This window comes from Danio rerio, chromosome 5 (genome assembly GCF_052040795.2).
Source record: "Danio rerio strain M-AB ecotype USA chromosome 5, GRCz13ab, whole genome shotgun sequence".
NCBI lineage: Eukaryota > Metazoa > Chordata > Actinopteri > Cypriniformes > Danionidae > Danio > Danio rerio.
In genome coordinates, this window is record NC_141025.1 from 60,439,942 (window position 1) to 60,465,824 (window position 25,883).

The 25,883-nt window shown below is 35.0% G+C and overlaps 2 protein-coding genes across 3 annotated transcripts in view; both read right to left on the bottom strand.

Annotated features, from left to right (window-relative positions):
- The window catches only part of arhgef15a (Rho guanine nucleotide exchange factor 15a), a 45,948-nt gene extending 40,904 nt beyond the window's left edge, over positions 1–5,044 (bottom strand). Inside the window, exons 1-4 of the mRNA XM_087254197.1 lie at positions 4,512–5,044; positions 4,001–4,398; positions 2,626–3,354; positions 2,316–2,364 (exon numbers count right to left, since the gene is read on the bottom strand). Of these exons, the coding sequence (XP_087110323.1) occupies positions 2,316–2,364; positions 2,626–3,354; positions 4,001–4,398; positions 4,512–4,525 (1,190 nt within the window). The 5' untranslated portion in view covers positions 4,526–5,044. The remainder of the gene's footprint in view (positions 1–2,315; positions 2,365–2,625; positions 3,355–4,000; positions 4,399–4,511) is intronic.
- grk1b (G protein-coupled receptor kinase 1 b) overlaps positions 4,953–25,883 on the bottom strand; it is a 36,125-nt gene continuing 15,194 nt past the window's right edge. Inside the window, 5 exon segments of one of the 2 annotated variants that reach the window (NM_001017711.2) lie at positions 4,953–5,818; positions 6,376–6,577; positions 6,726–6,850; positions 10,089–10,172; positions 10,257–10,414. In NM_001017711.2, coding sequence (NP_001017711.2) covers positions 5,535–5,818; positions 6,376–6,577; positions 6,726–6,850; positions 10,089–10,172; positions 10,257–10,414 — 853 coding nt within the window. In that variant the 3' untranslated portion in view covers positions 4,953–5,534. 2 annotated transcript variants of the gene reach the window in all.

Consider the following 25,883-nt stretch of genomic DNA (forward strand, 5'->3'; position numbering starts at 1 on the left):
ATACATGTAGCACTGTGGTTCTGCATTTGGGCATATCTTGCTCTGGCACAGATACATGATGCAATAAGCATTCAATCCCTTATTTTGTTCTTTTCAACCATTCTACAATAAATACAGTTAGTTATGTTTCAGGTGAACATAAACAGTTAGGACGTTAGAACAGTTAAGAAAGTAAAACCTAATTTGCAGTTGTGTGATATAGTACATATGGTAAATACACGCAAAGAAAGATGTGAAAATAATTCTGTATTGCTCATCTTTCATTTAAAAAAAATCACAAAAAATGCTGCCTAACATAGAAACAAAATAAATTTAAATTAAAGTCAATGTTATTTCTCCAATACTGTACATATTGGTCAAAACCATGACATAATTTTATTCAATCATTTTTTTAACTTTCATTTGCACAGAAATCAGCTCTATATCTTCTCCTATAATACCTGAAGTTGGAAGACTACTGAGAAGAGTTCACATTTTTTCTTACAGAATCTCAGATCTTATGGTTTCTCAGTCAATTTTGGTGCTCATTCCTCTTCATTTCACCTACTTATTTTCTATAGCTTAGGATACTGGGATGACCATCACTGAACCATACTTTTGTGACACAGCGATGCATTTTTGTGTAGATTTTAATGATATTTGTTCATTGTCATTATGAAAGTTCCAGCCATGGCCCATTGCAAGACCTTTAGAATTTGCTGTAAAGATGATTAAATAGAATGATATGATAGCATGATAGAACCTCCTATGCTTTGCTTATTTAGAGTCCCTATTATGCATTATAAAAGGTTATATTTTGTTGTTTGTAAATTTTCGTTGTTCATATGAACAATGTACTGACAAAGTCCAATACATTTAAGGAAGGATTGGCAAAGACTATTAATAACAAACGGATGGCGAATCCGACATTGCAGGTTAAGTTATTGTTTTAATCAGAAAAATAACAGAAACAAACACAGCACAGGGTTAGCTTGGCTATATTCCGGTACTGTTGTAAAAATGAATTTTAGCCGTTTATTCCTCATGACCAGCTTCTCAAACCGAACCATCTCACAGTGATCAGTGATGACTCATCTTAAGTCACAATTAATTCCACCCCACGCATTCTGCTAGTTTAAAGGGAAGTGCAGGTTCAAGTTTTCCTGGTTCCAGCACCTCATATATGAAAAGGTTTCGAATCAACATCAACATAAATGGCTAAAGATTCAAAAACCAGGACAATTCATATAATTGTATAATTTACTTTTTTTTTTTTTGAGAACTAATAATTTTAATCATGATGCACTTTAAAATTCAAACCTCAGCTATAAATAAAGAAAACATTACAGATTCAGCAGTACCCTTAACTGTGGACACATGCAATAAACTTCATTTAGTCAATAAAGCCATCTTGCCTGCTTTCTTTTTCTTTCTTTTTGTCTTACCATATATCAATATTGTTTGAAGATATAGTATGACAATGGGATTAAATATTGTGGTGGATTTAAATTTTCTTTCTTTCATTCTTTCTTTCTTTCTTTTTTAATTTCTTTCTTTCTTTCTTTTGTGTCTTTGTTTGTTTGAGGTTTTCTGACCCCAAAACTCATAAATGGAAACTCTTTATGGCAGATCCATTACTAATCCTAATTTGGCTGCTGAAACTAACCCTAATCTACTCTTTGTAAAAAAAAAAAAAAAAAAAAAAAATGATGGAAGTTGGTCTCTGTGTTTCTCACAAAAACTCCTGTAAAATATAAATACATTACTGGACTTTTGTGTTTGTACTCACCCTTGTGTGATATAAATTGTGAAAATATATTAAACTATTCTATACGAGTAATGGCATAAGAATTTTTAGAGGTGCTGACAATTTTAGTCACAGTGTATTGGAGAAATGGTGTATTGATTTTTGCTCGTCTCTGGCAGTGAAAAACAATCTGGCATTTATTTAAACTCTTAACATAGTACTAGATCTAGTTGAAGTAGATAAAGGTAAGTATAATAAAACAAGAACATATTTGGGACGGGGAGTCATAAGACCAAAGATATATGACAATAAATTACACTTTGAACATATTTTAGTAACGGGTAGTTGTTCAATTTCTGTGTCACTTCCCGTTTGGAACCATCCCTAACAATGGCGCATTAACAAAATAGCAAGTATCAATACAGCATTTAGAATGCTGTAGAAGCAAAAAATAAATACATTCAACTACAGGAAAAAAAATATACTTCAATAAATTGTTTAAAAAAATTAACTACTCCAAAAACTACTGAATCACTCAAGTATAATCACTTGAGTTTTTAAAAACAACGTATTGATGTTGTATACTTACTTTTCTTTGTCTATGGACTCCCAACCTTCTGCATTTTCATAACTCTCAGCTAGAAAGCAAATATGAACTTTTCAGAAAACTAGACAAATGTCTGATTTACTCAGAATAACATATTAAAACAAAAATTCCTCTGATTTTGGGAGGTATTATTTTCACATGTTCTCAGATAGACATTGGTGTTGGCTTGGCATGTTATGCTTAGCAAAAAATAAGTGTTAAATATCAAATTCATGTACAAACTTTTGAATGAACTGGATTTCTGTGCTGCGCTTGAGTGAAAAGCAATGTTTGCGAATTTTTCTGTGCTCACCTGTTGAATCCGGCAATCTTCTAGACTTGCAGGGGCTGATGTTTCTAATTGGTGGATAGCCTCCCCTAAGAGAGATCACACAGGCCAATGATGGCTGTGAGGACCGTTTTTCTGTTTTTTGTTTGCTTGTGGGGTGTAGAGGAGGCCGAGGAAGAGGTCGAGGGGGGACAGGTGGTGTGGTAAGTATATTGTCTTTTGATGGCAAAAGATCTAAGTATATATTGGCATCAGTGTGCTGTGCATATTGTTTGATATTTTGATACTTGGAGGACTGATAAGTCCTTGGAGGTAGAGGGGGTTTTGAGTGGTTTTGAATAGGCTCCTCAGCATATGCAAATCTCTTTAATGCTAATTTGTGAGGGCTGTGGTGATATAAAAAGCTTTGGCAATTTATGCATGGTGGTAATTCTTGAATGGGTTTTGAATGGTGAGTGGTTCTATTCTCCAGCTTTCCAACTTCATTACTGGTTAGGTGTAAAACACCTTCCTTTTTTTGAAGTTTAGTTCTCTGTCTTCCACTGTTTTGATGTCTATTACACTTTTCATTCACTGTATCCAGATAATTATTCTCTTCCTGTAGAGGTACCCAGACCAGTTTCATACCAGGCCTTTGAAGGTGGCAAACACAATGGCAGTGTTTCTCTTCTGACATGGTAGGTGGTGCTGTTGAGTCTTGACAAATGTCTGAGTTGCCACTTACAGAGTTATTCACTTCACTGCCATCAGGAGCTAAAGAAAAGAATAGTGGGGTGCTTTATTAATCACTATTCTATAATTAATGTCACAGGTCCAGATAAAAACTGCACTTTTATTTTTTCTACATTTTCTACTCTTATGTTTATGCAAGTAAAATAGTAATAATAAAAGATAATAAACAGAACTAAGAACTATACACATTATACTAAGAATATGATCAAGTTAACCAAAATAATAACTGATAATGAAAGGGGACAGTAAATTTGTGATATTTGGGAATAATTGGTTAAATTTAAATCAAATGTATCTTGCAATTGAAAGATTATATGCTCCTGTCCGCCAGTAAAGCAGTGCAAACATATTTATCTTGTTATCAAATTAAGCTGAATTTTTCCTGTTTTTTATTATTATTAATAATAATTAAAAATGCTATTTAAAATACAAATGTTCATCATTAACTATTTATTTTGGTTTAATATTTTTCAAAATACTTTAATACCTATTTCAACAATTTGAATCTTAAATAAATAAATTATGAATAATCTAAACGTACAAAATGTATTATAAATGAATAACAGCTCACAATAGCAGCATCAGCATTTCAGTTACGTTGAATAATTTTGGGTTATACTAAAAGCATAATCATGTTTGATACAGAATTTTCGAAATTTTACTTTACCTGAACGACCTGCATCCACTGCCAGTTGATGATTTATTTCATCTGCCTTCAGTTTTACCTCTAATTCTTTATGTTCACTTTTTGTAACTGAGGGTATATCCAATGCCTTGTCATCTGTTGAGGTAGGACATTGCAATCTAGCTTCAACTCCCAAATGCTTTTCATCTTGGCTTATATCTTTGGAATATCTTCTGTCTTTCCTTGTGCAGTTTAATGCCATTTGATTGTCCATTCCTGGTTCAAAGTTATGCAAAACCTGAGCCACTCTGCTAGAAGAAGCCAATTGGCTTGTCTTGTGTAAAGTTTTCAGGTTTGGTTTTGGTGGAAGGATGGGTTTTTGTGGAATTGTAGGTTTTCCATTGGATATTTTATGAATTGACTTATCCATCATTGATGCTCTAAAAAAGATTTATACATGCAGAAACACACATATACACTCATTTTAAAATGCCTACTGCAACAACTATTGCAACAGAATGAAAACACAAAAGACAAAAATAAGTTAATTTACCTTTCACTGTGCATTCAGGGTTGCCAAACTGTGTGAAATTCTATGCTGTGACCAAACCTGTTCTGAATGCTGTTAATAAATGTCACTTATAGTGGTTACTTCTCTTTTCAGATTTTGTCCTCTGGTCTTTCTCATAGCTAAGACGGAAGTAGGTCACCATGCCAAATGGACTGTTGTTCGTTACATATAGTGAATTACTAGATGCAAGGCATAGATTTTATTCTATTCTACAGAATCATGGATTTATTTTTATATTAAATAGTATATAGTTTAGAATTATTAAGATTTGTAAAGCTAGTTCCTACTTTTTTTGCTTACGTAAAGTACCCATAAAAAGTATTTGCTTCAGCTTTTAACAACTGAAAAGTCCCAGTTCAACATTTTAGTAAAGCAACTGATCCCGGACTGACCATAAAGACCAAAAAGAGAAGATTCTATTTTCCTACATAAAAATATTTTATTGTTATTGGCAAGATTGTAAGGAGAGTTCTAACAACCAAATGTATCATAAACTCCAAAAATGCTATGTGTTTACAAACAGTAAACAGATGACCTCTTTTAAACATCTTGAAATATATATTTGAACTACACAAGTAAACAAGGATCTCACTTCCTCTATGGCATCTAAGCTGATGTGTTACTTTTTCAGTTCCTTTTAAATGTACTTGGTTTAATTCCTGTTTATATAGCTAACATCCTCCATGACCAAACTTTATCTCATGTAACTTTTAATATATAAACATGTAATACAGAATCCGTAATGTTGCCTTACATACTATATAAAAATATATATTTTTACAGAATGTCAGAAGACCTGTTTGATTTGCTTACTGCTCAGTAATAGATTTAAGAAGCTCAAACAAGTGTTCCAAAACATACATATGGAGACCTTCTGAGTTAGATAATTGTTCTCTATTATACATACTTTACATAAATATGTACTTCATTGCTTTGTTGTCCATCATTAATTATTTCCAGCGCACACATCAGTTTCTTGTATGTTCTGCATTTTGCTCCTTTCTTCTACAGTAGCACACATCCCCCTCCTTTTGCTTCTACAAAGTTGGGATCTAGATCATTCGGGAGTTTTCCATTTTGTCCCCAAATGTTAAGTTCTCCGAACACACCTGTCTCAATCATCTCCTCCTGCCATGGAATTGGTACATTCCCAGTTGCAAACTCAGTGTAGAATTCGTCGTCTTTGTTGTCAATCACTACACCTTTCACAGTGCTGAATGCACCCACATCATCAATGTCCTTGGCATATACCATTTTAGGATCAGGGACAAAAGGTGGAGGAAGCATACCTATGTGAAAAATAAGAAGAATATATTTTTAAAGATACCAATAATTTGTTCAAACTGTTAAAATTGTTTGAATTCAAGTGTTTAAAATTATATAATGAATAACTCACCCTCATGTCGTTCTGAACCCCTGAGACATTCGTTCAAGTCCAGAAAGGTACTAAAAACATAATGTGACATCTGCTTTAAGGCTGTTTTTGCTACCTTTCTGGACTGAAACACTGCTCTCTATAGAGGATGAGGGAGCTCTCAGATTTCAAGTTAAATGTCATGTTTTTGAATGTTTGAACGTCCCAGGGATTTGGAATGACACGACGGTGAGTAATTTTACAATTTTGGGTCAATTAACACTTTAATGTTTAAGAAAGAGAGCAGTGGTACAGTAATGGTATTAGATGGTACTTTAAACACAATAGTAATTTTTGATATTTGAACTTTTATGCATTTTAACATTTAAAGCACTATAAAGAATAATGTCAAGTCTTAAAAAAATATGGTACTTTTTCCTAAGTGGTTTGTAATGCATATTCTTCTCTGACTTTATAGCTGATGGGCCATACCAGCTTCTAATCTCCCCCAGTTGAGTTCTTTGAAGAAAGACTGATTCTTCAGCTCAGCACACTCATTGTTTTTAAAGCCAAGTCTCTTCTCTGGATCTTTCTCCATGAGTCCTTCACAGAGGTCTTTAAGCTCCTGACTGAAAGTTGGGGGGTATGAGACAGGGTCATTCAGAATGCGGCGAGTCACTTCATTGTTGTCCACCTTTGATACAGCAAACAAGCAGAGGTAAGATGAGTAAGTTTGCCTTAAATTCCTCTTATTTAAAATGATTTACCTTTGTCAATACACATCTCTATCAGTGTGAAGGGTCCTTAACAGAAAGCTAAAGTATTTGCCTTAATGTACAAACCTGCTCTCCACGACACCTGAACGGTCCCTTGGCAGCAACCATCTCATACAGTGTGACCCCAAGCGTGAAGTAGTCTACAGTGTAGTCGTACTCTTTCTTTTGTAGCAGTTCTGGAGCCATAAAACCTAATGAGACATACAACATAATCTGCTTATTTTTAGTCAAGTCAACTTTGCTTATCCATTTATACAATACAGACTATATTAAAGCAGCTTTAAATAAACAGTCAAAATAATAGAATCAATTATTAGTGTCTGTGAAAATTCTAAGTAAAGAGCATTTTGCAATAAAGTCATTACAATAACAAATAAATGATGAATACATTTTTGTCAGGAACATGAATAATGAGTGGTTTGTATGAAAATGTTTTGTCTTTTACTTAACAGCTTAAACGAAACAGCTAATTCAATCCTAATATAAAGGATTTATTACATTTACGGGGTGGAATTTAGTGGAAATACTATAAGCATAATAACAAGATCATTTGCACAAGGTAAAGAAAGTGGGGAAAGATATTTCAAAAGAGTGAACAAATGAAATCCTAAGTCTTTAGTAATATGTAGGATCTTAGACCTAAACAAATATTATGAATTATTAAAGAAATTATTGCAGTAAGTTTCTTGTTACACATTAGGCAGTTTGAGTTTTGTTTGGGGTTTTTGCTGTTCTTTTTTTTTTCTATCTTTTTCTTTTAATTGGGTGATTTGATTTAGAAGTCTGCATGTGCATAAACCCAGGTAAGCTTATTGTTGGGATTGTTCTATTTATTATTTAGGGACTGATCTCAAGTGGTGCATAAGCCCTATAGGAATTGCTCCTTTTATAATCATCATCATTATTATTATTATTATTATTATTATTATTATTATTATTATTATTATTAGGGACTGAGCACTGTTGGCATGCTGGCCCTATTGGAATTGCCCAGTTTATTGTTATTATTCATTCATATGTTATTCATTCATTCATTTTCTTTTCGGCTTAGTCCTATTAATCTGGGGTCGCCACAGCGGAATGAACTGCCAACTTATCCAGCATTTTTTTTTACGCAGTGGATGCCCTTCCAGCTGCAACCCATCTTTGGGAAACATCTATACACACTCATCGACACACATAAACTACGGACAATTTAGCCAACCCAGTTCACCTGTACCGCATGTCTTTGGACTGTGGGGGAAACTGGAAAAAACCCACGCAAATGTGGGCAAAACATGCAAACTTCACACATAAACACCAACTGACCCAGTCAAGGCTCGAACCAGTGACCATCTTGCTGTGAGGCGACAGCACTGCCTACTGTGCCACAGCGTCGCCACCTATTATTGTCATAATTATTTTAATTATTATTATATATTATATACAACAGGTGAATCTTTGAAATTTTTTACTTATGCTTTTCTGGCACATACAGTGTTCAGAATGTCATGAAATTACACACACACCTCCAAGGCAAAAGATCATAGATGGGTGGGGTTGGGGGGGCTCTCAATACCACCTTTTGTCTACAATATTGGGGTAGTACAGTAACTGGTCACAAAAACTCATTACCACCAAATAATGTCAGCATGATACAAAAACATTTTAAAATGTCAAAATATTTGAGAGGGGTTTGGATGCAGACTTGTTGCAGTTACAATCAGAGCTGCATTCACTGCTTTTTAATGCACTTGTAACCCCACCGGTCCTACATCCCCCAACCCGCTCCGAGCTGGGATCAAACTGGCAACCTTCCGCATGGGAGTTGGTTGCTCTAACAAGGCGCATAAAGATAATGGCCTCTAGCATTTTTTGCTAGAGCCCATTTAGAGGTCAGAGGAGTGAGGTTTACTTGCACAGCACTTCACTAGGTGGCCTCCTTTACACTTACCCCCCTAAACTTCACTCCCATCTGGGTCATGGCACCAATGTAACTCCGCGTGTCCTACACCACCCAACCCGCTCCGAGCTGTGATAGAACTGGTGACCTTCCGCATGGGATCAGTTGCTTTAACAAGGAGACTAAAGACAATGGTCTCTAGCGTCTGTCGCTAGAGCACCTTTAGAGGTCAGAAGAGTGAGGTTTACTTGCATAGCACTTCACTAACTGGACTCCGTTACACACTCACCTAACCCCAACCCTAAACCTACCCCTTAAAGTGACGTCACTAGCTCTTTAAAATATGCAATCTCAGTTTGCATCAACAAGGCTGCATCCAGATACATAGAAATGTTTTGGATATCTTGAAGGGTTTCACTCATAGTGTGGGATTAAAAAAGAGGAAAGATTAGAAAGTAAGGTTGTTATACTTAGGTTCTCTACAAGATGGGGTCATAGGATAAGAAATCTTTTCTGAGAACAGTGTTAAAAACAGTTGTGCTGATTTATATTTTTTACTGTACAATAGTAATATAGCACAGTATAGTACAGTTTATTAAAATGATTTAATCGTATTTCTATTCATAAAAGTTAAATGTATTACAGCTTCCACAAAAAAAAAAAAAAATGAATGATTGGCTGCTAAGCACTGACAGACTCAATGGGAGTGCAAGCCTAAAAGCATTGTAGGAAGTGGTGCAACTTTCATTTTTCATGCGATTTTAGAAAGTAAAGCCCCCGTTTCACCTCCACAGAATTTATTTTTACATCTTTATTGAACTACTCCAAATGTATCTTGTGACCGCTCATTTACAGTGCAAGCCAAATCAGTGCTGCCTGCATTCTTCAATACTGATCCTTTTCACAACATTCTATATTTTAATATTAAGCATTTGGAAAAATCAGACCTTAAAATAAATATAACTTTAAGGTGAAATATGACATCTTAAGATGTGAATTGATACAGCATTTTAGTGTTGATAATGGGGTTTGGGCAAACATTCTATTTAATTATTTTTTTTTAAATACTTGTGCTGTACCACAGAATATTGTAACAAATAGCATCTTATTTAATTTGATGAAGAAGTTTATGCATGCAAATATTTAATTTACCACAGTTGCAAAGTGCAAAGTTTGAAAAAAAAAACACCTGGAAAATGTTTGAAAAGTCCTTAAATTTGACTTTGGAAAGTTATAAGAACCCTGCACGTCATGACGTGTAGTTAAATTTTTGCCACTGCTCGAAGGCTGCACCGTACCATAAGTGTACACTCCACACAATAAAACTTTTTTTAAATGCATATTGTGCTAATACTTTAAAAACACTCCCAAACAACCCAGGAAACCCTAGCAATTACAACTTCCCTAAACTAGCAATTCTCTGGTGTTTGTTGGTCTAATGCCGATTTGACATGCTGAATCAGTTCAACACAATCCAACATGAACCCGACAAGACACAAAATTAGCCAGACCGGCCCTTAGAGTATTAGAACTGAAAGTTTTCTGACCTGGAGTCCCTGCATATCCCTGTGTTTTGTCTTTTCCTGGTGGTAATTCAACAGCCAAACCCAGATCAGACAGACGCACATGTCCTAAAGCAAAGAAACATAAGACATTCTGTAAAGTAAGATATGAGAGATTATCCGTTAGTAGGTTTACATATTTGTGTTTCTCACCTGCATCATCCAGGAGTACATTCTCTGGCTTGAGGTCTCTATACACAATCCTGTGCTGGTGCAAATGCTCAAGCCCACAAATTATCTGAGCTGTGTAATAACAAGCTCTAGTTTCATTAAAGCCTGGATTCTTCTCATCCACATTATACATATGGAATCTGTAGCACAGAGAAAAAGTAAATGGTGGAGTTAAAAGAGTTTGGACAAACAAAACTAGCATTAGTACATCTGTAATATTGTGTTTTTTATTTAAAATACATTACAACATGTGGCAGGAGAGATAATTAGGCTGGGTGGCAATCTGTAAAGGGAGCTTCGTCGGGCGCTCCGCATTTAATTGCGGCTACAGTGCTGTCCTGTTTTCTGTTTTCTTAGGTTTAGTTTTCTGTTTTGTTTTCTTTGTCCTTAATTTAAATTTTCTCTTTTCTTAACTTTTAATTTTCTATCCTCCCGATATTTATTTTTTTTAAATACAAGGACTGTTTATTTAACAAATAATTTTTGTTGGTTTATTTATCTATTATTGCTTGTTTGAGTCCCATTTCACTTATCAGGTTTATTTGATTGTATACATTTACTATAAAGTAGGATCCTCATAGTTTTGGCTGGATTTATTTGTTTATTTTCATTATTTTAACTTATTACTCAAGCTTGTTTTGATTTGAGATTTTTTCCATACATTTGTGCTTTTTTTGTATAGATTTACTTGGGCTCTTTTCTTCATTATTGATGTTTTGGTTTATTTTCCTTTTTGATCGAATTGTTTCTTTTTGTTTAAGGTGGGATTTAATTGACTTTCTTTGTTTTCATTTATAAATTCTACTACATTTGGACTTTTGTTAATTTGATAATTGTGTAAATTGTGACTTTTCGCTTTAATTGAAGGGCATTGGTCCGACTTGTCTGCTTGTGCCAGAGTTCCCAGGGCAGAAGGCTAATTTTATAGAAGATTTTTAGGATTTTTCTCACTGTGTGCTGGTTTATGTTTGTACGTGTGTGTGTTTTTTTACACAGTGGAGTGCAGTGGTTTTCACTTGCCTGAAGTGCAGTCTGGCCACCTTCCCTGGCTGGTGAGCTCTGGCCCTGAAGCACAATTTGTAACTTTACGAACCACAATGTCAATCTTGCAATATTGTTTTTAATCATGTTTTTATTCGAGACATGTTAATAAAGTAATTTTTATTTTTTACTGCACCAATGTCTCTGACTGTAATTGGTGGAGCGAACTTGTGCGTGCCTTTTATATAGGTGGTGCATGTATCTTAATTCTTTGGGTGAAATTCCCAAGGTGGCGTAGTCGGGTTAATTTGCTGTAATTATTATTATATTTGGGGTCTTATAATAATAGGCCTGGCTCAAAAGTGGAGAGGGGTCTGGAAGCAGACTTGGTGCATTGCAATCTGAGCTGCATCCAATTTCTAACACTCTGCAGCCAGGTATTTGTTTCCTCCCACTCTCTGTAGTATTTTTTTCAGTCGCTTGTGTTTAAACTCTGAAACTTTAAGATGCGGAGAGTTACCTTGAGAAGCATCTGCCATGACTCTCTATCAAGACTTGACAAACCCAATCAAAATAGGAAATAAGGCATCTTCATAAAATAAGTGTGGGATTATTTGCATGAAAAGCAACTTTTAAAAAGTTGTAAATATACGGGACAAAACCCGTCCTGTATTGATTTTAAGGGAAGCGTGGCAACCGTAGATTACGCTTGATTGCTTTTTTCCCTCAATATTAGGAATACAAAGTTCAGTCTTGCATCCTTTCCTTGTAAGTTCAGACTTCGCAATTTTGATATGGAAAACAAACTCCTGAGAACACGTTGGAAAATCTTCAAAGGGAACAGTGTATAACCTCATTCACAAAAATAGTAAAAATTTGCATTAAAAATAGCTTAGTTGGCAAAACTGTTATTTTGTCCATCATTTATATATGATGCTACTTATATGACTTATATGATGGTACATTTAAATATGGATATTGCTTAATGTCAATTATTTAATTTCTAGAAATTTTAATTATTCTTTAAGATTTTCTCTTCTACCAGTTTCTGACATATCTGTGACACATCAGTTTCTAAAGTTTTTGACACATCTGTGACAATGTGAAGAATAATACAGCTTTTCAAATTTTTTTTATTGATTATTATTATTTTTTTTACTAATGCTTCTAAATGAATTTGATCACTTATTTACTTATTTTCTCATCTAACGTCAAGTCAACTTCTGGTTATTCTATTAACCAATGTGCTATCTGTGGTATGGTATGTGCAAACTGCTTTAAAGTGTCATGAACACCCTTTTAGTAGGGTATTTCAGAAATTTGGAAAAAGCTAGGCAAGGGGGTGTTTTCAGTTCTGTTGAGGTGGGCGTATCAAGTGTAGTAAAAGGAAAAGAATTGCATTAAAATGGAAATTTTATTACACACATAAAAACTGCAAATTTTCCCACATGCCCACTCAGAGTGAGTCAAGGGGGCATGAATGAAATGTTATTGAATGAAAGAGAAACTGCTGGAAAAAAAAATTAAATACCAAAATTGGCATAATTTTTTAAAAGTTCAATTTGTGGTAAAGAGTTCGATTTCCCATGTGAAGCCAGTCAGTAGAGTTTATAGCTAAATATTTTGCGGTGTTTGCATGTCCTTTACTTCATAAAATTCCAGAAAATAGTAATAAAATACCATTCATCACAATAAAAAACACCTAAATTGTTTTGCATTTTGTGTTTTTTTTTTTTCAGTCGGATAAAAATCTTCCATTCGTATATTAGCAAATATTTTGCTAATATTTCAAATAATATATATAAACGACAAGAGACAGCGCAGTGGGTAGCACAATTACGTCACAGCAAGAAGGTCGCTGGTTCGAGCTTAGGCTGGGTCAGTTGGCATTTTTGTGTGGAGTTTGCATGTTCTCCCCATGTTTGTGTGGATTTCCTCCAGGTGCTACAGTTTCCCCAACAATACAAAGACATGGGGTAGAATTGGGTAAACTAAATCAGAGTATATACAGGAATCGGAGAGTGAAATTCAATACCTATAAGACATTTTTAAGACACTTTCAATATATTTTAAGACCTTATAACCACTTTTCAACTGGAAACACTGGCAAGATTTTAACTTAAGTATATTTACTAGGGTTGCACGATACTGGAATTCGGTACCAACTGATACTGAAATTTTAAAAACGTCCATTTCCGACTAGCATTTGAGCGCTATTGAACACATACTTAAACAGTGCTGGTTAGCCATTGTGTTCACATGCCGTGAAGGTCATCGGTTCACCAAACTCACCGCTGTTTACTGATAGAACCACAGATACAGGGACATGTATCTGCGTTTTAAAGTGGCAATTGATCAGCGCCTCATTCGAATGTCAGCTTTTAGACAAACAAGCTGATCGACATAACTGAAACGCTTTAGTGTCCCTCTATCTTTGATTACACCCAGTAAACTGATGATGTTCACAGCCAATCTAAGTCATTTCTGTTGAACACGTGAACACAATGGCAAATCAGCGCTGTTCAAGAACATGTTTAATAGCACTCAAATGTTAGTGGTAAATGGCCGATTTTAAAATTTCAGTACCAATCGGTACCGAATTCCAATATCATGACAACCCTAATATTTTCTAGACATTAATGTTAAAATTTAATCCAAAACTAAAACATTATTGATACTGAATAAAAATCTATTAAATCTAGCTAATTCAGAAGGTTGGTGCCTATAAAACTGCAGATATAATGGTGTTGCTTTGGTTCCTGCAGTAAACAAAGCAGCATGATGTCAAATCTAGCAGGATTTTATTGATTCCGTAAACTACACATCATCCTGATATTCACAGATTTCAGGCAAACTTTATCTTACAATCATACATTGCATAATCAAAAAATATATAAAATTAAATACCTTGCAAAATAGCATTTAAGACGTTTTAATGCCGTTACGCAAGAGTGTATTGGGTTCTGTGCTGTGTGTGTGTGTGTGTGTGTGTGTGTGTGTGTGTGTGTGTGTGTGTGTGTGTGCGTGTGCGTGTGTATGTGTGTATGTGTGTGTGTGTGTCTCTTTCTCTCTCTCGTCCTGCTCCGTTCCTGTTTCCAGGTCACCCCGCCCTAATTACACATGCTGCGTGCATGCGCTGTGGTTGGTGTTCAGGGAACGCAGCATCTTTTAAAAAAGAAACCGATGTAGTCAGATCGCTGGGGGGAGAGACGGAGACGGAGATCTTATTTTAAACATTGTTTAAGTGTTTCCTATTGATTTATAAATTGTAAACTTTAAGGTGCTCTCCACCTTTTTCCTCTCCCCTCCATTTTGTGACATACATATAACTTGTCTGATATAAAGCTATAAGCTGAACACTGTAGGGTTACTTTGACACTTTTTTTGGTTTAGTTAAGGAGTAAGGGTAGTCTTTGTAATTTATTTTCTTAATTTCTTTTTAATTCATTAGGTAAGTTTTGGTTAGTTTATGTTTTGTTTATTGTTTTGGCCTTGCTCAGCCCTGAAGCTTTTTTTTTTTTCCATTTCTTTGTTTCTTGTAAATACTTGTAAAAACTTTTTACGACTTTAAAGGTCCTTTAAAGAACCTTAAAGGTCATTTAAATCATAAACCTGCAAACTGTTTATTTATTTATTTTCTTTAACTTTTATGTTTGACTTCAGTCCTAGATATTTGAGGTCGTAACAATACTTTTTAAGGGCCTTAAATTTCCCTACATTGATTTATCAACTTTTAATACTTTTTAAGACCCTGCGGACACCCTGGAAATTGTCTGTTAACGTATGTGTGTTAACAAAAGTCTATAGTTGTTTTCCAAATATGGATTGCAGCTGGAAGAGCATCCGTTGCATAAAACATATGCTGGATAACTTGGCGGTTCATTCCGCTGTGTTGACCCTTGATTAATCAATGGAGTAAGCTGAAAATAAAATAAATCAATGAATGAATATGAAAGACAATATTTAGCAGGGTTTGCATGTCCTTTACTGCATAGAATTAGGTAAAATAACGTTGATTACAAGTTGATTTAATAAAATAAAAGTAATTTACTTTTAATAAAAAGTACCTAAATAGTTTAGCAGATTGTGATTTTTTTTCAGCTGAATAAAAGACTTTTTAAAAATACTGTAAAAATCTCGTCTCATTCTCGTGAACCCCATCTCGTGTCTCGTCACGTGGAGTAGGTGTCTCGTCACGCCCCTAATACATTATATGTTTCACTTTTTGTTCAGTATTGAACTTTTTGAAGATATTCTAATTATATGACCAGCATGTTGTACTGTGTTGTAAAGTACACTGCAAATTTCAGATAGTAGATTTAACTACCTTAGAGTTAAAAATAACAGTCTCTCAGAGTTTATATGGGAGCCACTATAAAAGTGTAAAAAAATAACACTTTTGAAAGTGTTAACATTATCAACACCAAGAGAGTGTTAATTAGCAAACTCTTATTATGTAAAATATCTGTTAAATTTAGGAAAAAATACCAGCAGCTGTGGTTGCCAGAATTTTTCTGTGAAAAATGTGGAAGTTTTATAGAACTGTATAAACTGTGTAATTTTTCTGATACAATGTTCAGTTTACAAAATCATACTTTAGTGCACAAAAATGTTAAGTCATTATATGCAATAATGTGTTCATGTGTGATTGCAATTAGCAAATAGACTTTAACTGCATTAGTTACTACACAGTTACCTTTAAACAAAAGAAGATGCAGCATAACATCAAATACTTTTAGTTTATTTTGGACTTGAACACAGACGCTACTATCCTCCACAATGGTGACACAAAAACCGTTTTGCTGTTTTTTTTTCCTTTTTTTGATTTTACGGAAAAATACCAGCAGCTGTGGTTGCCAGTAATCTGCTGTTGTTAACATTCATAAATTCAGTTTACAGAATATTTCTGTTAAAAACACATTCCACAGTCTGTTTTTTTTTTATCGAACTCTCACTGCAAATTTTAGATTTGGTAGATTTAACCACCTTAGAGTTAAAATTAACACTCCCTCAGTGTTTATATGGGAACCACTATTAAAGTGTAAAAATAACACTTTTAATAGTGTTAACATTTTTAACACTCAGAGAGTGTTAATTAGCAAACTCTTATAGTTTAAAATATCTGTAAAATTTATAATAAAAAAACAGCAGCTGTGGTTGCCAGTAATCTGCTGTTTTCAACATTTTATATTCGTAAATTCAGTTTCCAGAATACATCCGTTAAAAATACATCCCACAGTCAGTATTTTTCATTGAACACATTTAACCCCTTAAATTCCAGAGCCAAATCCTCACTAGTGTCCTCACTACAGAAGGTTGAACACTAAAACAGTGATGAAGTTAATAAGACAATTAAGTGTCTAATTCAAGGAAGATTGAGAATTATTGATGAACAACTGTTAACAGCAGAATCACTGAAGGAAAGAAAAACACAAATTACAGCCAAATCCAAAGATGAAATCAACTGAGAATAAAACTCTAAATAAAATAATAATGAATAAAAATAAAACAAATTACACAATATTTTTTTTCAACATCTTTAAAACAACTCATCACATTAAACAACTCATCATGCAGCTTCACTTATTACTGACCTTTGACTTTATTTCTGTCATGTGAACAAATGAAATTTCTTGATGAAATTTCTGTTGTTCGTTTGAAGTCACCATGATGGAGGACAGAGTCTGCTTTAATTGGGCTCTTCAACTTCTTATTATAAAGTGTCTTTTAAGTATGTATTATTTAACACTACATTATTTTTACATATAACATGAAAAATCAAAGGGAAATTTAAGAGTCAGTCTGAAGAGATTAACTATGATATCAAAGTCATACTCTTCTGCTTGTTTTCTAATTAAGTATCATATTAATTATGAGTGAGGAATGAATAATATACATATAGGAAACCACGGAAGCTCCAACAATTAAAGATTTTATAACAGGTTTAGAAACACCATTAACAAAGAGAATGTTTGTTTTATGGCAGAGCTGCAAAATACACAGACATCAACAATTAGTCTTTGAATCTCAATAATAGTGACAAACAAAAAAATTAAAATCAAATAAAAAAAACAACCCAGAACAATGCAAAACAATCTACTGAAACATTACCTCCCAAAAACAACATCAAAAAAAGGAAAATAAAGAGATTGTAAGAACATAAAGCTACATAATTTATTTATGCTGCAATGCATGCTGGAAGCTTTGTACTATGCTGGCACCCAGCATGCATTCGGCATGAACTATGCAGCTTTTTTTCTTTTTAGCAACCATGGTTGAGGTTCATATGCTGATACTTGATGTCTGTGTGTCATAACGAGCAGCTGGACCTTGGTGCAAGTTTGGTGCATGACACTCTGATTATTAATTGCATCCTAATTGTTTGTTGAACCTCTATAAGGAGCAGCAAACTGGTAGCGGTATTGTCCCATGCAGCTTTAATACAAATATATTTGCATATTTTTATGAATTAACTCATAAAACACCTGGCATCATATCGATAACAATTTAGCATATACAGTATAGTTTCTCTTGACCTTTCTGGCTAAAACTGATGAAGTTTTAGAAACAAGATTATAACAATCAGAGAAACATTAACATAAAAGAGTAAAGGTTCAACAACTCAACTTAGCAGCCTCTGATCTCCATGATGGTGAGGTCAAATGAAATGTTTTTAATAAAAAACTATTTTTACAGAAATGAAGTCAAACTGTAACCAGTGAAGCTGCTAATGCTGTTATTTAATGGAGTTGTTTAATCTTCTGTTTTAATTCAGTTGGTTTGGTGTGAGGCTACATCTGTAGTTTTATTTCTTCCTTCAATTTCTTATTCCTTCAGTGATTGTGCTTGTTAACTATGGAAGTTTTGGAAAAACTTCCATAGTTAACAGCAGGTGTTAAACAGCAGGTGTCTGAATTCACTTATTTGTGGTCATTCACTCTGTCTAGTGGACTAAACTAATTGACTAATTTTAGGGCCAGGTGAATGGCGAGATTTCAGACACTCTGATTAGTTTCACAAAAACAAGGGTTTTCTACAAAGGTACATACATGTTACTCTGTATGACAAGGAGGCAAATCAGCTTTTAATGTCGAGAGGGTTATTTTACCTTTATTTAACTCTACAATTTTAACACTTTACTCGGAATAACCACAACACTTAAAATTTAACACCAATGAATTTGCTGTGTAGTATGATATTATGAGTTTTTAATCATAGCATGCTATTATAGTATGGATTTTAAAGTCTTATTTCAGATTTTTTAAAAGAAAAGTGCAGCCTTTTCATCCACTTCCAGTTACAGAGATGTATGCTAATTAATACTTGTACTTCTCACAATATTATTTTATTGCATGTTCCATATTGACAGCATGTGCAGTTTTTAGTAGTTATTGTCAAAATAATAAGTTATATTTGAAAAAAAAAATATATATATATGCCTTCGTGTGGGTTTCCTCCGGGTGCTCCGGTTTCCCCCACAGTCCAAAGACATGCGGTACAGATGAATTGGGTAGGCTAAATTGTCCATAGTGTATGTGTGTGTGTGGATGTTCCCCAGAGATGGGTTGCGGCTAGAAGGGCATCCGCTGCGTAAAAACTTGCTGGATAAGTTGGCGGTTCATTCCGCTGTGGCAACTCCGGATTAATAAAGGGACTAAGCCGACAAGAAAATAAATGAATGACTTGAATATATTGAATATTCATGTGAAGTTGTACATGTACATAAATTAAATACACTAAAAGTTAAGAGTTACAATAATTTAATTAAAATTAAAACATGCCTTGCACAAAGTTTTTAGTTATTAATTTACATTTACATTTAGTCATTTAGCAGACGCTTTTATCCAAAGCGACTTATAAATGAGGACAAGGAAGCAATTTACACAACTATAAGAGCAACAATGAATAAGTGCTGTAGGCAAGTTTCAGGTATGTAAAAAAAGTGTAAGAAGCAAAACATTAGTAATTTTTTTTTCTTTCTGGTAGTTAGTGGAGAAGCCAGAGGGAATTGCAGATTAGTGAGGAAAGTGGAGACTAAATAGTTGAGTTTTTAGTTGTTTTTTGAAGACAGCGAGTGACTGCCGTTCTGATGCAGTTAGGGAGTTCATTCAACCAACTGGGCAGATTGAGTGCGAGAGTTCGGGAAAGTGATTTCTTCCCTCTTTGGGATGGAACCACAAGGCAATGTTCATTCACAGAACACAAGTTTCTGGAGGGCATATAAATCTGCAAAAGTGAGAGCAGATAAGAAGGAGCGCAGCCTAATCATTAATACATTTGAGGTAGGTCTCTACTAACAATTAGTCTGGCTGTGGAGCGCTTGGCATATTTATTTATTTATTTATTTTTACAAAGCCTTAGTTAAATTAAACAACATTTCTATAAATTTGAGAAGTACTTTACTGGTATCTTGAGAAAACTCAATATCACTGACTTATTTTAAAGGTGCCCTATAAAGAAAATCTGGGTAGGCATTTATAACCCTGCCGGTCCTACACCACCCAATCTGCTCTGAGCTGGGATCGAATCAGCACCTTTCCACTTTTGAGTTGGTTGCTCTAACAAGGTGGCTAAACACCATGGCCTCTAGGATCTAGAGCACCTTAAGTGGTCATAGGAGTGAGGTTTACCTGCACAGCACTTCACTAGCTGATCCTCCTAAATCTCACTCCCATCTGAGTCATGGCACCAATGTAACCCTGCCAGTCCTACACCACCCAACCCACTTTGAGCTAATACCGAGCCGGCAACCTTCCGCATGGGAGTCAAATAATAAGAGTTCAATTGGCCATACCATGAGCCTCAAACACCATTGATTTCTTGTTCTTGTTTTCATATAAAGCCTGCAAGAGTAAAACCCAGGTAAAAAATCTGAATACAATACCAACTGTTTGCAATGCTCTGAATAATTGAATGTACTTTTGGTAATGTTCTACATTATTTAAACGTGACTGAGCTGTGTCATCAGGAGATCAGAAGCCATAACACAGACACATTCAATTACTTTCTAGGGACATTTTATGGTAAATAAATGAGCATATAAAACTATTGCTGAAGTTTTTTTTTTAACTTACCTAAGCCACATGCCTACTATGTAGATATCAGAGAATAATTGTTCTTATTTTTATCAATGCATTATATGGGAACTTTTTTAAGGTTTTATTTTCAGTAAATTTATTTCAGTTAAGGCAGTTCAAAGTTGCAGTCTGAAATTGGCCTTGAATCTAGTATCTGAAACCAGGGGAGTATGTAATATTATGTGCAAAAAAACTATTGGCCACTCAATAAAAAGAGTACAACTACAAGCCACTTACAGAATTATATTTTTTGAAATGTCAATAAACAAGTATAAGCCAAATATTTCACAAGACTTAAATAAGACAAGACTTTTCAGTCAGTGTAATCAAGTATACGTAAGTGCAATATTGAGTATATATATATATATATATATATATATATATATATATATATATATATATATATATATATATATATATATATCAGACTAATATCTAAAATGATAAAAGAGAATCGTACAAAAAAGCCCTTGCTTGCCCCGCCTTCAAGCTCTTATTGGTCCACTGCGCTAGAACAGAACGCAAAAGGATTGGCTAATATCAGCTGTCAATCACTCAGTTCCGATGGCAAGGTGCCACAGCCGCAAGAATGTAAAGGTCTTGATACGAGAGAATGAACCCAACACTGACAAATTTCAGGTTAAAAAAAAAATGTATTGGTTAAAAGTAAAATGTAATAGAGCCCCGTTACATTATTCCTTCATAAGCCCATTTCAGTCAGATAATTCCTGCTTTCAGATCCACTAAAATGGCAGGTGACAGTCAACTCAAGCAGATCTGTGCTGTCTGAAGGCAAGGTGGACACTCATCTTTCTGAAAATAAAAAATTACTTAAAATTGATTGAAGATGAGTTTCAGATAAAAACTAAATTGTTATTTTCTTTTTATTTGTTGAATTACTACAATATTACATTTATTTTTATAGGAAGCTTTTTAGTTTAGAGTATAAAGAAGGATTTGTTTTATTTTCTGCTAAGCAGAAACCCCAGTATAGCTCTATTACTGTTTAAAGCAATCGAAAAAAACAAGATCATACTTTTATGATGTTAGTTTTAATACAATAAAAAAATAAAATTAGAGAAATCTTCTGGCTTTTTTCTTTTTTTACTGTATCAAAAACACACCGAACTATGACACCATTGTCGTATCAAACCGAACCGTGATTTTTGTGAACCAGTTGTTCAACTGTCTTGATCATGCAGCTTGAGCCCTCAACTTTACCTTTTCCACCAGAGCAGCTCACTCACATTCCACACAGAATGTCCGAATTTTAATATGGTGTATCTTGTGAATATTTATGTTTGAAATCATTTAAAATCTCTTTGTGTAATTGGTAAAGTGGTCTTAATTGCACCGTAATATTTCAAAATTTTCCTTATATCTGTTAGTTTGGGTTTTGGCTTTGTTAAGATCTTTGCCAGGTACTGGACTTCAGGGAAAATGGTCTTCACATCAACTCATGACCGGACAAGGTTAAAATCAGCTTATTCCATGATTTATCAGGGATTGCTATAGTGGATATATATGTATATATATGTACATATGTTTTACACTCCCCATGCCCCTCTAGCTACAACCCAGCACTGTGCTGGGAAACACCCATGCACTCTTATCTGTCACACATACACTCAAACACTATTGCCAATTTCATTTATATTCTTTTAGGCTTAGTCCCTTTATTAATCAGGGGTCGCCACAGAAGAATTAACCGCCAACTTATCCAGCATGTTTTTAACGCAGCAGATGTCCTTCCAGCTGCAACCCAACATCGGGAAACACCCATACACTCTTTTATTTACACACATACACTACGGCCAATTTAGCTTATTCTATTCACCGATACCACATGTCTCTGGACTGTGGGGGAAACCAGAGCACCCCGAGGAAACCCACGCCAACATAGGGAGAACATGTAAACTCCACATAGAAATGCCAACTGACCCCGACTGACCCAGCCCAAGGCTCGAACCAGTGGCCTTCTTGCTGTGAGGTGATTGTGCTACCCACTATGTCTGTGACAACATTAATAATAATATTAATAATAGGAATAATAATAATTATTATTAATAGTAGAGCGGGGGCTGCACGGTGGTGCAGTAGGTAGCATATTCGCCTCACAGCAACAAGGTTGCTGATTCGAGCCTCAACTGCGTCAGTTGGCGTTTCTGTGTGGAGTTTGCATGTTCTCCGTGTGTTTGCGTGAATTTCCTCCGGGTCCCCCACATGCCCAAAAACATGCGGTATAGGTGAAATGGGTAGGCTAAATTGTCAGTAGTGTGTGTGAGTAAATGAGTGTGTGTGGTTGTTTCCCAGGTTGCAGCTGAAAGGGCATCTGCTGTGTAGAACATGTGCTGGATAAGTTGGCGGTTCATTCCACTGTGGTGACCCCTACACCACATTAATAAAGGGATTAAGCTGAAAAGAAAATAAATGAATGAATATTAGGGTGATTTCTGAAGGATCGTGTGACTGAAGACTGGAGTAATGAAGCTGAAAAATTATCTTTAAAAATCACTAGAATAAATGATTAAATAAAATTTTTACTTTTGCGTTATTTTATAGTGCAATAACATTCCACAATTTTACAATTTGTACTGTATTTTTTGTTAAAACTTTGGTAAGCAGGAGAAGCTTTTTTTAAAACATTTAAAAATCATACCGACCCCAAACTTTTGACCGGTAGTCTATAAACAGAAAAACATTGTTTACTATTGTAGGCTAATAATGTTCATTCATTCATTCATTCATTATCTTGTTGGCTTAGTCCCTTTATTAATCCGGGGTCGCCACAGCAAAATGAACCGCCAACTTATCTAGCACGTTTTTACGCAGCTGATGCCCTTCCAGCCGCAACCCATCTTTGGGAAACATTCACACACACATTCATACACTATGGACAATTTGGCCTATACAATTCACCTGTACCACATATCTTTGGCCTTAGTGGGAAACTGGAGCTCCCATACGAACGCAGGGAAAACATGCAAACTCCACACAGAAACGCCAACCGAGCCAAAGCTCGAACCAGCGACCTTCTTGCTGTGAAGTGACAGCACTACCTGCGCCACTGCTTCACCCATGCTAATAATGCTGTATTAAGTAAAGTAAAAATAAAAACTTAACACAATGAGAATAAGAATCTTCAGGTCACAGTGCATTCTATATATTGTATAATGTAGATTGTAATCTGCTTGTATGCAAAGCAAAGAAAAAAAGAAAACAAACATCTTACACAACTAAATAAGTGAGAGTGCACAACCAATTTACAAACGCAGGACAAATAATACACAGAAAACCACTGTAAAGCTAACTTTACTATTAGGCCAGGTGTATTTGCATTGTAAATTCCCAAGCTATCGTAAAATATGATTTAGAAATTAAATGATCTTTAAATGCCTTTGGCATATGTATTTATAATGGTGTATAACATGTAGACCTATAGTTCAATTAACATTGCAGTGCTGCTTTCTAGTGACCTCTACATAACAATCATGACAGATATAAAAACCAAAACACTTTTTGTACTGATGTGAATTTTGGTTACTTGATGGTTGCAATGCAATGCCTCGTAATAAGAGAATTAAGAAAAAGAAGGAGAGGAAGCAACAGCAGGCAGCCAAGGGTAGCAGCTCACTTCCATCATGGATCAGGCAAGTTTGTGGCAGAGAAGAATAAAAGGAAGGAAATAGTAATTCTGATTTAGAAAGAGAAGCAATAGATGATGTACAAGAACTTACTGGTGAACAAGATTCAGGAGATACTGCAGGAGAGTTGCAAGAAGATGTAAGAGAGGAAAGCCAGTATAGAACTGCTAGTATAGATCAGGAAAATGTGGAGACTGGAGCCGCTGCAAGAGAGTTTCAGCCAAAAGAATAAGGAGAAAAAAGACAATTTGGAACAGGGATGCACTGATCCCGATACTTGGTTCGGATATCGGTTCTAGACCGGCACCGCATATTTTTGCTGGATCGGTTATCGGTCAGATGGTATCGATCTAAATCCAGTCTTGCATGTGCGCTCCATTCTAATGTACAAACCAACAAAAGCCACGGAGGTAGCAAATTATAAGGCACTAGAAAATTATCATGTAGGCTACTATATCTCAAATGTTCTGAAGCCATTCTATAGTTCAATGAGAAGTACAGTTGAAAATTCAAGGCCTTAAATACATGTTCAGTTCAGTGCTTCATAACGTTGTGCCTTTCAGTCATTCTCCATTTATTCACAATTTGCGGTCATAACAACATGAAAAACTTTCTCCAAGACAATTTGTTTCTATTAAAACAGGTAATCAGTGGAGAAATACATCTAGTTTTGCATTAAATGGGTTAATTTTGACCTGAAACATTGAGTTCATTGCTGTTTGTAAATCATGTGCTGTGTCTCTTAGATCAGCAGATCCCATTCACAACACTAAAGAATACTTTCAGTGCTGCCAATAGTTTGTAAAGCCTGGCTCATTGTGGTCAAAGTATTTGATTAAATTAAAGGGCACCTAGGTTACCCCTTTTTTCAGATTTAATATAAGTCTTTTGCGACTCTAGAATGTGTACGTAAAGTTTCAGCTTAAAACATCCATCAGATTTTTCATTATACCTTTTACAAGATCCTGTTTTATATATGTTTCCACCAGGGGGTGGTTTTGTTGTACTGCGCCTTTAAGACGAGTCATCCCCGCCTACTGTTTCTACGTGCCCTCCCGTGTGCTTTAATCTCCTCCCTCAACTGCGTCAGACAACGGACAGACTTAAAGGAAAAAGGTCTCATGTAGCGTTTGTGAGAAATACTACAGTAAGAACTTTACTAATCAGTATTTGTTGTGAAGTTGCATTGATGAGTTCACACACCCAAAAAGATCCTTTTTCAGACAAAAAATAATTTTTTAGACATGCTTTCAGTTTCTCCATCTCAACCGAGGCGAGATTAAGCGAGGGGATGTTTATTAAGTAAAACTGGCCTCAGAATGTTTAGTTTAGTCTGCTTTAAACCTGCAAAAAAAAAATCAGGCTTTGCTAAAAGGCTGGTTATTTTAGCAACGATTGGGGTCGATAGTGGTAGCCGATTACAGATTTTAAAAAAAAATCTTAATATTTTTGTAGGGAGTCAACGGATCGTTCCAGAACCGAACAAGTCACAGACCATATTATCCTTAAAAGATTGGCTGGTGCCTACATGTCTGAGCTTTGATTTCATTTTCAAAGCATTCCACAGGCACCCAGCAAAAGGCAATCCACAGGATGACTTGCCAGTCGCGGTCACAACTGCGTGCTAATTAACTTTTACACCTTAAAACAATAAGAGGCTCTACAATCAAAAACCCACCAAATCGGTTTTTGAGAATTACCTTTTGGTTCACATCTCCTTTGGCGTCTGCAAGGAATACACATTCTCAGGCAGACACAGAAGCGATCAGAAACGCTTCCAAAGTTTAATGGACATTTTAGTAAAACAGTTTGTTTTAGTAATGTATGTTTGCTTTATGTTTCTGTAGGTTTTTGTGTATACATGTTCCATGTGTTTAACAAAATTGTTATGGATAGTTATTGAGTTC